At 48.6% G+C, this 12085-nt stretch overlaps 1 protein-coding gene across 1 annotated transcript in view; it reads left to right on the top strand.

Annotated features, from left to right (window-relative positions):
• LOC146064652 (serotransferrin-B-like) overlaps positions 1 to 5999 on the top strand; it is a 34547-nt gene extending 28548 nt beyond the window's left edge. Inside the window, exons 13-16 of the mRNA XM_083178410.1 lie at positions 887 to 951; positions 1994 to 2178; positions 3371 to 3563; positions 5865 to 5999. Of these exons, the coding sequence (XP_083034536.1) occupies positions 887 to 951; positions 1994 to 2178; positions 3371 to 3563; positions 5865 to 5899 (478 nt within the window). The 3' untranslated portion in view covers positions 5900 to 5999. The remainder of the gene's footprint in view (positions 1 to 886; positions 952 to 1993; positions 2179 to 3370; positions 3564 to 5864) is intronic.
• The last annotated feature ends 6086 nt before the right edge of the window (positions 6000 to 12085 follow it).

Genomic DNA, 12085 nt, shown 5'->3' with positions numbered 1-12085 from the left:
AGGCTGCTTAATTAGGACAGATCTGTCTCCACTCATGTAATTTGCTACAGTCACTGCTGACTGCTGTCCACGTTCACAAACTCCCTTTGCAACCCTGGGAGAAAAAGGGGTTTTCCCTTATTTATCACAATTTCCCATTCCTCTTACAAATATCATTATTGTTTTTCTATATAGTGTCACTTATTACATGCCATTTTCCAGAGAAAATTGAATCATTTACATCTGTAGCTACCAGTGGAGTAACTATAAATTTTGCTCCCCCCTGCCCAAAAGTTTATGGCGCCCCCCTCCCCACCGGGCTCCTCTCCACACGCATAACGGAGAAGCTGAAGCAGGATAGATGAAGAGAGACCAGCATAGACACTGCTGCTTTCCTTGGCTCAGACGCTTTCCAGGCCCGCCCATCCTGTACACAGTAGCCAATAGCTGACTTTGTGTACAGTCAATTGAATCAGTGGGGGGGTTTGTCGTCTCTGCCATGGCCACACCTGCGCTGTGGATGACTCGCCTCCGGTGCTCAGTCAGTGGACAGCGGCAGGCAGCAGCATGTCAATGCGTTGAGCGGGTGCCGGCGCCCACACAGACCCTGCTGCCACTTGCTAAATTGTACACTCAGCTTGCTTCTGGACTGTGGGAGGCACATGTGCAAAGGGAGAACATATGAACTCCATATTGATTGTGTCCTGGTCTGGCACATTACTGGTGATGTGTGGCAGCTATAGTGTCCATATATAGACAGATATATGGGCACTTTATCTCTCTATATATCTGCAGAAATGGCAAAGCCTTAATTATAAAAGAAAAATATATTTTAGGATTTGGTTATACATAATGATGAGAGGTAAGAATACTGCTGAAGTAATGCCACCCTTTGTGTATCGCTCAGGTGCTTGGTGGAGAGAGGAGATGTGGCTTTCGTGAAGCACACCACTGTCTTTGAGAATACAGATGGTAAGAGCCATAATGTTATTGCCATTGTAAGAGGTATAGAGCCTGATTCATAGGTGGACAAAGCATGGATGGTGGATGCAAGCGACCAATGATTTAGCTCTGTGCATGCAGCCCAATGGTTTAACAACAAAGTTCTCAGATCAACTTAGGATGAATGAAGAGGGATTTTTGGTGGGTGATCCTGGGAGGCACCAGGGCAGTGGTTAGTCGGACATAGGTGTCTAACGACACATTTGCAATTGGCCCAGTGGCAAAGTTACAACAGATATTCTGAGCAATCACAGAGGTTACGTAAAGTCCAATGGTGTGGCCGATGCATAACCAATGGTGCATCAATGCAAGTTGCAGATTACAGAGGCAGCCAGCGACATTAGCATAGATTCACAGTAGCACTGCATAGGAAGTTCCAACTGCAATATCATCTGCCGCTAAATCTTTGCTATAGTTATGACAAAACGATCAGTTGGTTATTTTTACTGATTTGGTCCGATTTCACCCGATCCTGACTTTTTTTTTAAAGGGGCAATCATTTCAAGACATGGTTTGTAAATGATTGCCCCTTTAAAAAAACTTTAGATTTCGCCCAGCATCCAGTTGGGCGCCGACATTACATACCACTCAAAGACTTTGTCACAGTTTTTGCATAAAATCGCAGATGGGCGACCACCAGTACACATTGCTGCATGCGCTTCTGTGTCCATCTCTGAATCAGGACCATAAAGTTGTTGATAGCATAAAACCAATCCTTTACCACCACATTTATATAGCAATTCAGCCAGCTGTCACTGTTCAAGCGCCCCTGTTTCCAGCAACTTACAGTATGGAGGGATGAATCAATGTAAAAAATCATTCCCATTGATACATCACTGAGTAGTGTTATTGGATCGGCTTACAGAAAGGCTGTGTCCCCAAGGTGTATTAGATGGGTATGATTAAACAGGATGGATGAATAATATTTCTTCATTAACATACATTATGTGGGCGCCTCTATACTGGATCGGTTCTGTTGTATTTAATATCATTATTGATCCTTTTCTTTCAGGCAAAAACCCTGCAGATTGGGCCAAAAAACTGAAATCCAATGATTTTGAGTTGCTGTGTGTTGACGGCTCTCGTGCCTCGGTCGGCGACTACATTGCCTGCAACCTGGCAGAGGTCCCAGCACACGCTGTTGTTAGTCGTCCAGAGAAGCGGAACCATGTTGTAAGGATTGTAAAGAGACAGCAGGTGAGTGCGCCTTATACCCCTTTCACACTTACAGAGCCGGGTCATGTTCCCGGACGCTTCCCCGGAATGTACCCTTTCACACTGCACTAAGACCTGGGATCGACCCGGGACCAGGGCCGGTGCAAGCCCTGTGAGCGCCCGAGGCAACCTAACCCCCGCCCGCCCCTCCTCTCTGGGGGGGGGGGCGATACACGGGGATTGTTGCTGGGGGGAGGGGGGGTGCGCGGGCGATACACGGGGATTGTCGCTGGGGGGGGGAGCGGACGCAACCGCAACCCACAGGCGTTATGAACAGCGCATGGGGGGGGGATCACGGACGGGAGTCAGGCGCGGGGAGGGGGGCGCACGAACTCACCTGCTGCTGACTTCTCTCAGACCTGCTGCCGGGTGCCGGGCGGGCGCAGGACTACACGGCGGCGGCGGCGGCAGCAGCAGAAGACAGGGGAGAGCCGGTCACCGACGCGGCAGCAGTTAATTGCAGGACTATTCCGGTGCGGAGGGGGGGCGGGGTAATTACAGGAGGGGATGTGTAATAGTGGAGAGAGCTGAGCTGAGCTGCACTATTGATTGGCAGCGTGCGGTGCCGCCCTCCAGTAGGCAGCGCCCTAGGCAAATGCCTAAGTCTGCCTAATGGTAGCTTCGGCCCTGCCCGGGACAGAACCATTCACACTGATCCCAGGAAATACATATGCATGTCATTAGAAATGGACTGCAGGGCTCTGAAAGATGACATCAGCATTTGTGACCCCAAGAAAGCTCCAATCAGCAGCTTTTTTAAAGTCCTGCGTACCCGATCCCGGGTACGGGACCATTCACACTGATCGCATCCCGGTTCGATTCCGGAATCTACCCAGGTCAGGACCTACCACTAATCATCTAGGGAAATGGTAAACATAAGCTATGAAATATGTATGATAGCTATGTTTATTGTAACCATTTTGAGCAATAGTGTTAGGACCTGCAGAAAAGTGGGGTCCCGTGAAGGGCTTAAATGCATTGGTCAATTTATGAACTAAATCTCCAATATTTATTAATATCAGTTAATTTCTGTTTAAAAAATGTGGTCACAAGCCATAGGGCACCCCAAAACAAGGAAAAGTGAGTGCCGATGTTTAGTGTATAATGATAATGTATATGCCATTAACACACAAGTTGCATTATTTGTATTACTCTTTCACTTCTACATTCTCAGTCTCTGTTTGGGAGGAATGGAACCCAGAGACACAAATTTCAGATGTTTGGCTCTGCGGAAGGCAAGGACCTACTCTTTAAGGATTCCACTCAGTGTTTGCTTGAGATTGATCAGAAAACCACTATGGAAGATTACCTGGGGAGAGCATACAATTCTGCTGTGTCCGCTCTTAACAAGTGTACAACAACATCAGGTAATCATACCTCCCAACGTTTGAGCACGCAGAGGAGGGACAAAGGTGTGGGGGCGTGGCTTGCCGCTGGAGGGGCATGGCCTATCATTGCATCGTCCCGCAAAGCCATGCCCCCCCAGTTTTGACGCTGTTGGGGCATGGCCCGGAGGCTCTGTGAGCCTCTAGCCATGCCCCCAGCCCCGCTGGCTGCGGGAATAGACACTGTGCTAGCAACTGACAAGGGGGACTCCCAACTAACCCCCCCCCCCTGCTGCGGGACACTGCCGGCTGTGAGAAAGATGTGGGAACGTCCCTGAAAACCGGGACTTTCCCGCGGTAATCGGGACGGTTGGGAGGTATGGGTAATGTATACAGAACAGCAGTGCTGTCTGTGCTCTGCTGATCTCCATAAAGGGATGTCTACAAGCCTAAGGCCGAGATCCTATTACCCACGATCTATCTGATTAGCCCCAACAAGCCGGTGTGTACCGCGGCTTATCTGCGATTTTATTCGCCTCCCTTGTTTTTGGTGAAAACGTGGCTGCATCAGGCGGAAACACACAGGTTTCACTGAACCTGTGTATTTTCGTTGAGAAATGGGCGTTTTATCAGGTGATCTCATCAGATATCCCAATAAAAAAAAACATCGAAACACTGTTGTCTTAAAGGTGGGTAATTGGATACCCCAAAGCACTGTGGTTTTCCTAATGAAATTATTTAACTCTTTGAGTGGCAAGAATTTGTTTCAAAAAAGGTGCGAAAATTGCCAAGCAAACCGTTTTATTAATACTGTTAGAGTTTTTCAAAATATCGGCTAAACATGACAGCGCCATTCACAAAAGAACAGTCGCTGTCATTTTTAGCGGATATTTTGAGGATCGCTCACAGCAACATTGGCACTCAGAGGGTTAAGCAGATTATCTTGGAAAAAGAATGCAACAATGGGCTTTTCTGGTATTAAGCTCTGACCATGGTTCATTGTTAATGGCTTTTCGAACAAGCACATGTGTACTTTTTTTGTAACCGGAACTCCTGGGACATTAGATATTCCACTTAAGGGGTTTTCCATTATTTGGAGAGGTGTGCACAAAATACAGTATGTTAACTTAGATTTTAAAATGACTGCAGTCTTTCTTCACATTGACTTTATGAGGGGGTACCGGGGTTTCCATATAAGAGACTGCATACAGGTATGGAGGATTGGATGGGAAATGTAAACAGAAGGTACATTACTGTGTACTGATACAGTCAGTGTAAAACAGTGGTAAGATCACCTCTGGCCAGGGCCGGTGCAAGGCACCGGAGCGCCCCAGGCGAGTCGGGGTGGGGGCGCCCCGGTGCCAGAGGGAGGGAGGGGGTACCTGTGCAAAAAAATTGCTGCCCCGGCATCCCTGCAGTGCTGGGGCGGTCAGGGGTGTCCGTGCCGTAGGGGTACCTGCGGCACCGTCATGTGTATAAAGCTGGCTGCGGCCGGCGGGGTCCCGTTAGTGAATAGCAAATAACTAGCGCTTCCGGCGACGCCGCGCGCATAGCGCTAGTTATTTGCTATTCACTACAGGGACCCCGCCGGCCGCAGCCAGCTTTATACACATGACGGCGCCGCAGGTACCCCTACGGCACAGACACCCCTGACCGCCCCAGCACTGCAGGGACGCCGGGGCAGCAATTTTTTTACACAGTTCGCTGGGGGTGAGGGGCGAACTGCCGCCCTCCAGGTGCCGGCGCCCTTGGCAAATGCCTAGAGCTGCCTAGTGGTGGCGCCGGCCCAGCCTCTGGCCATAAATGTATACAGATTTACTGAGAATAGATGAACAGCGAGGCATCAATTGGGGTCTGGTGGCGGAGATCCAATGGAGCTCTGGTCTAATTAGCCATTTCCTACCAGCAATGGCTAGGGGTAAGTACTTAGTAGGGTGTTTGTGTTAGGCTGTTGTGCGAGAGGGTTATAATTAGGCTATGGGGTACGAAGGTTAGGGTTAGGCAAATAGAAGGGTATTTGGGTTGGGGTGCTGTGCAGGAGGGTTATATTTAGGCCATGGTGTATGAAGGTTAGGGTTAAGGTCTAGTGGGGAGGGTTGGAGTTAGGCTTTGGGTGGAGGGTAAGGATTAGGCTGGGGGAGGGTAAGTATACTTACTGGACTCTATTCGGGATTCCTTGTATTGGGATGCTAGCATTGGTATTCTGACCGCCGGTGTAATCTGTATGTATTTCCTGGATAGACCTAGTCAGTGACCCTACTAAGCAAACTGTCATCATGGACATACACATTTTCAAAAATGTATGACTTTGCTTATTGCTTCCCTCTATCTTTCTATCTACAGAACTGCTCTCTGCCTGTATGTTCCACAGCTGTTAAGGAAATCTGCAATCAAGAGTTATCCACGGACGTTCATTAGTTTGCGCTATCCACGTTTCTTCTCCAGTTCAGCCCTAGATTTCTCCCAACTAGAAATGCCTTTCTTTTGTGCAATAAATGCTCATTGTTTGAAATACCTAAGCACTTTTGATATTTATTACAAAAAATGTTAAACAGTCTTATTATTATTATTATTAATATTATTCATAATAATTACAGTTTCTTATATATCGCACAATTTTCCATTGCGCTTTACAATTTCAACAACAGTAAAATAAAAAAAAAATGGATAACAGACAAACATAGAGGTAGAAAGGCCCTGCTCGCAAGTGTACACTCTAGAAGGGGGGGGGGGGGGGGGGATTTTTGTACCCGCACTGTGGGGGAATGTATGTACCTGCACTGTGGGGGCATTTATGGATGTGGAACTCTGTTGCCCTAATTTGAATATTGGAGACAACTGTGTTTCATAATATAAATTGGTATTATTTTGTGGCCACACCCCTTCCCCATGAAGCCACTCCTCTATATTTTTGGCTTGAGCACCCACCAGCAAAAAGATAAATTGGCACCTATGGGAGAAGGCATCTATTACATACAGACGGCTGCAGTAGTGATCTGACCTACGTCCCAGGATGCAGTACTGGATCAAAGCACCCACTGCCAGTCGCAGAGACCAGGAAATCTCTGTCCATGGCCTCTTCACACTCCATAAACTGTGGCATACCTTAAAACATTGGGCAGCTTCAAAGAGGGGCCGCTTTGTTGCGGGCATGGCCTAGCGATACGGGGTGTTGACTATTCCCGCAAGGCCACACCCCCATTTTCGCTGCTGTGGGGCATGGCTAGCGGCTCTCTAAGCTGCTGGCTATGTCCCCAGCCCATCAGGTTGCATGCGCACAGCATCTATTCTGCAGCCAGAGGGGCTGGGGAGATTGTGACAGGGGGGACGACGACTCCCAACTGCCCCTCCCCTGTTGCAGGACACTGATGGCCCCGAGCAGGATGCGGGAACGTCCCAGAAAAGTGGGATGTTCATGCGAAAAGCAGGACAGTTGGGAGGTATGCAGCGGCAACACACCTCTGTTTTCCAAACGGAGCCCGTTGCAGCCCCCTCCCCTGAAACATTCAATCAATGACAGCCTTATGCAGGTCTGCATCCTATGCAGCCATACCCACTCATTCACATACAGAATGGGACCTGCAAATGCACAAAGTTCCCAAAATCGGTACTTTGCAACAATGTGCACAACCGCACTGAAAATTACCCGCACTGTCCAAAATTGCTGCCCAGCTAAGATGCCTTTCAGCATGACAAGCATAGGCACATCTGTCGCATTGTGGCAGAGGGATACCGTCATTGGTTTGACCCTATTTAGGTCGACTTGCATTGGGTTGACCACTGAAGGTCGACACCTGAAATAGGTCAACATAGCTAAGGTCGACAGAGCTGGAAGGTCAACACAAGCATTAGGTTGACAGTCAAAAAATCGACATGAGTTTTTCACATTTTTTGAGCCGACATGTGGCAGTAGGCGGTATTTCATGCCCTACCATCCACTACGGCATGGCAGGAGAATAGAATGGTGCCAGGAGCATGGCGAGTGCAGCAAGCCATGCGGGAGGATGTGGTACACATTGACTGTGTCTATGTTGACATTCGGGATAAAAAAAACATGAAAAACTCATGTCGATCTTTTGACTGTCAGCCTTGCTGTTGTCGACCTAATGCTTGTGTCATCCTTCCAACTCTGTAACCTATTTCAGGTGTCAACCTGAAATAGCGTGTCAACCTTCAGTGGTCAACCCAATGCGTGTCGACCTAAATTGGGACAACCCAATGAGCCCTACCTGTGGCAGATAAAGTATAGAACAAGTTACTGTACATATTGAATACAGAGGACGCAGAAAGTGCATAAGTAAATAATCTCATGAGATCCCTATGACATAATAAAACAGCAAAATATGGCTCAACGAAACTGTGCCCAGTCAGTCTAGTGATCCATTACACTTGTCATATTAGTCAACTGGGTCTCATACTTACCTACATATAACTGCATGGTGTAATGCTCCGCAAGCGTTCTGGGATGTTTTTGCTTTACTTTCAATCACATCTTGTGTCATATTAATGCATGAGAGGTGCTTTCTGTACAGTCTAGTGCCAGGTACATCCATGAAATAATACAAGACACCCAGTGGTCGAAGTGGGGCGGTATACGGGGGTATGCCATAACGCCACTTTAATCTGAAGATAAAAGATTTTTTCCCCCCTCAGGATGCTCTCTGATCACTCAGCAGCGCATATTGTGCTTTTGTAATACCCCTGTACAACGGGGCAGTCTGGCAGGGGACGTTGATGGACAGGGGGGTGTCCGAAGGTGCGCACTATATTCACTCTTTACTTTTCCATACCCCCACTTCAAAATTTCCATACCCCCACTTCAAAATTTCCACTTCGACCACTGAAGACACCTATATTATAGGAAAAAAACTAAAGATCAAACTTTGTTAGAAGATAAACATCACATCGCTCTGCACAGCATACTGTATAAGTAAATTAAGAAATTCTGCCTTCTAGTGGACAACAGCTATAATTGTCTGTAAAGTTTTTTGTTTAATGTTTAGATGAGCAATTTTCAAAATGTTTGACTTTGTAACACAACTGCCTCTGCAATTGCATCACATGAAGGTAGATATGCATACCACACCACTGTGTTGGTGCAGCATTTGCGTACATTGTTTCTGAGGACCTTGTGATGGTTCAGGTGGGCATCCTTATTCATTTCTGGGCAGCAGCATCACTTATGCAAATGATTAGTCATTCCATAGTCAGAAAAATGTCCATGCAAAGATGAATTAGGCCTTTCACACACATTGCAAATTCATGCATTCTCAGGTCCAGACAAAGGTCACTGGACACGGGTTTCAAGTTGTGTCACAGTGACTTGAAACCCATTGAAACTGCAAGCTGTACCCTGCAGCTTCTGTCGGCATGAAAACATCTACAACACCTTGGAATGAGACTATCTCTATTATTCAGCGAACAGTAGCAATCAACTTGGACTATCTATTCACACTCTTTCTCCCTGATACTGTCTCTTCTTAACACTGTCTCTCTCCCCTCTCATTGATACTGTCTCCATCTCTCTGACATGATCTTATTCTTTCTCTCTTCCTCCCACCGACACACTCTCTCTCCCTCTGACACTGGCAGGTATTCAATGCGGCCGACGAGGGGGTTAAACAGCGAGGATTGCAGAAAACCAGCGATCCTCGCTGTTTAACCCCCGCGCCGGCCGCTCGCTCTATTCAATGTTCTGGGGAAATCCCCAAAACAGCGAGACCCACGGCTAATGCAGAAAACTCGCTGTATTTAGCCGCGAGTCTCGCTGGTTCAGGAGCGGCATACGCCGATTTCCCCTCGCTCAAAAAATGGAGCGAGGGGGAATTGGCATATGCGGGGGGGCTGCGTTGAATACTGACAGGGTGAGTGGTGACAGCGAACAGGAAGCTCTGCTCGCTGTCACCACTCGCCCACAGCATTGAATACCCCCTACTGTTTTTCTCTTTCCCTTTTTCTCTCACCCCCGACACGGACTCTCTTTCCCTAAAGTTTCTCTCCTTTATACTCCCTCTCTCTATGGGTGGGATGCTCTAAAGGGAAAATGCGGTAAAACGGGATATGATACCCTATAGAAGCCTATGGGCTTCTATCGCCGCCCGCTGCCCGTGAAAACCCCCCTCCCATCCTCCATCGATCTCCTCCTCCCCCAGCAGGTGTCACAGCCGGGAGGACATCTGGCTGCAGGGGGGAGGAGGAGGCGCTGGGGGATACTGACAGCTGCCGGGATGTGACGGAGACCCCCGCAGACCACATTACAGGTATCGCGGGGGTCTCCATCACCGCACCCCGATGCTAGCCGCATATGTTAGTACATATGCGGTAGCATCGCGGCGGCTGGGCGGCGAGGGGCGGCAATGTATATTAATACATCCTCTCTCCCTGACACTGGGGGTTATTTTGGTTCACTCCTTCTGGCAAATTCCTTCTTAGATGGACAAAACCATGTGCACTGCAGGTGGGTGCAGAGAGAATTAGATTTGGGTGAGTTATTTTCTTTCTGTGCAGGGAAAATACTGACTGCTTTATTTTTACACTGCAATATGGATCTCACTTTGAAGTAAAACCCCACCCGAATCTAACTCTCTGAACAAGTAACATCTGCCCCACCTGCAGTGCACATGGTTTTGTCCATCTAAGAAGGAATTTGCCAGAAGGAGTGAACCAAAATAACTGCCTGCGCCAGCAATATATTCGTTACCACCATAACAGAATATACATTGGTGGGCAGTGTCAGCAGTAACAAATACATTGCTGGCCTGCACCAGCAATGTATATGTTACCGCCTATTATTCTGAAACATTGGTGCGCAGTGGTGCTTAAATAAATATACATCGGTGGGCAGTGGTGCTTAAATAAATATACATCGGTGGGCAGTGGTGCTTAAGTAAATATACATTGGTGGCAGTGGTGCTTAAATAAGTATACATTGGTGGCAGTGGTGCAAATATATACATTGCTGGCCTGTGCCAGCAATGTATATATTGTGGGCAGTCAGTGACATTGGTGGAAGTGGCTACTACCGTGTTTCCCCTATAATAAGACACTGTCTTGTTTTTTTTTCAGTCCAAAAAACACCATAGGGCTTATTTTCGGGGTAGGGCTTGTTTTAGCCCCTCAGTCCCTGCTTTTATCCACATCATGCCCCTCAATCACATTATACTTTAAGCACAACTGCCGCTTTCCTTTCCTTTTGTGTTTTTCAGCCACTCAGCCTTTCCACCACTCAGTCACTCTGCTCCCGCCTGTGTACAGACGCAGCTCAGTCCTTGAGGTGCGCAGTGGCGTCACATGCATCCCTGGGACCGCTGATGCCAGCAGGGGCTTCAGCGGTACCAGGGCAGCATCCATTTCATGTGGGGGGGGGCTGGAAGTTTAGCACAAGGACTGAGCAAAATGGCGATTTAGCTAGGGCTTATTTTCAAGGTAGGGCTTATTTTGGCCAGTTGTCCAGAAATAAGGGTAGGGCTTATTATCGGGGAAACAGGGTAGTACTGACTACCTTTAGGGGGGCGGGGCCGGGCGGACGGCGTGAGGAACCCTTTTCTCCTCCCTGTTCCGTGCAGTCAATATCACAAAACGGAGCAGGGGGAGGAAGCGGGGAGGGAGCACAGGGTTATCATCCCTGCAAACACACACTGCACTCTCACACACTCTTATCTGGGTTTTTACTGCATTTTGGGATGCTCTAAGCATCCCCCGCCGGGTTATGGCGACGGGGGGCATCGCCAGAAAAATCCACCGCCGCCCCGCATCGACCCCCTCTCAGCACTGTGCTGCCCGGACCTGTGACCTCCTCCTCCCTGCACTATGATCCTCTTCCGGGTTCAGGGAGGAGAGCCCGGCGCCGCAGCAGCGCCGGGTAAGAGAGGGAGGGGCGAGCCACCGGGACCCGATGGGACCTGCTGTCTCTCACCGCAAAGGACAGCTCTTAATGCAAGAGCTGTCCTTTGCCATAATTATCGCATATGTTAGAGCATATGCGATAATTATGTAGGCGATGGAGCAATGTGCGCGGTAAGGGGGCGCGGACGTTAGAGCATCCCGCCCTTAATCTGCTATCGGTGGCTCATACACACTAGCATACCTCCCAACATGACCCATTCCAGCAGGGACAAAATGCTCTAGTTCAGGACTTCCCTCTGAATGTATGATTGCCATCACCTTTGCTGAACAGGGGAATTGATAAGAATGGTGTTTTTCAACACAGGTGATCATTCATACTGAGGGAAGTCCTGAAACAGAGCATTGGGGCAGATGTATCATAGCAGCGCTTATCGCGCCGCTATGATACTTCCTGCTTCGCCTCAATAGCGAGGCGAAGCAGGAAGGGACATCGACAAGATGTATTAACATCTTGTCTGCCGAAGCGGGGGAGCGTTAACTCCCCCCTCCGGCGATGTCCCTTTCTGGAGATAGCGCATCAGTTAATACTGATGCGCTATCTCCTGTCCCCCGGCCGGCCGCACTGGGCATGCGCGAGATCTCGCAAAAACCGCGAGATCTCCAGCGCAGCCCAAGCCAGACGCAGGGCTAGCGTTGTCCCCATAGTGGGGGATAGGACA

The sequence above is a fragment of the Crinia signifera genome, chromosome 3, assembly GCF_055691185.1.
Source record: "Crinia signifera chromosome 3, ASM5569118v1, whole genome shotgun sequence".
Lineage (NCBI taxonomy): Eukaryota > Metazoa > Chordata > Amphibia > Anura > Myobatrachidae > Crinia > Crinia signifera.
This window is presented reverse-complemented; position numbering and strand designations above follow the sequence as displayed.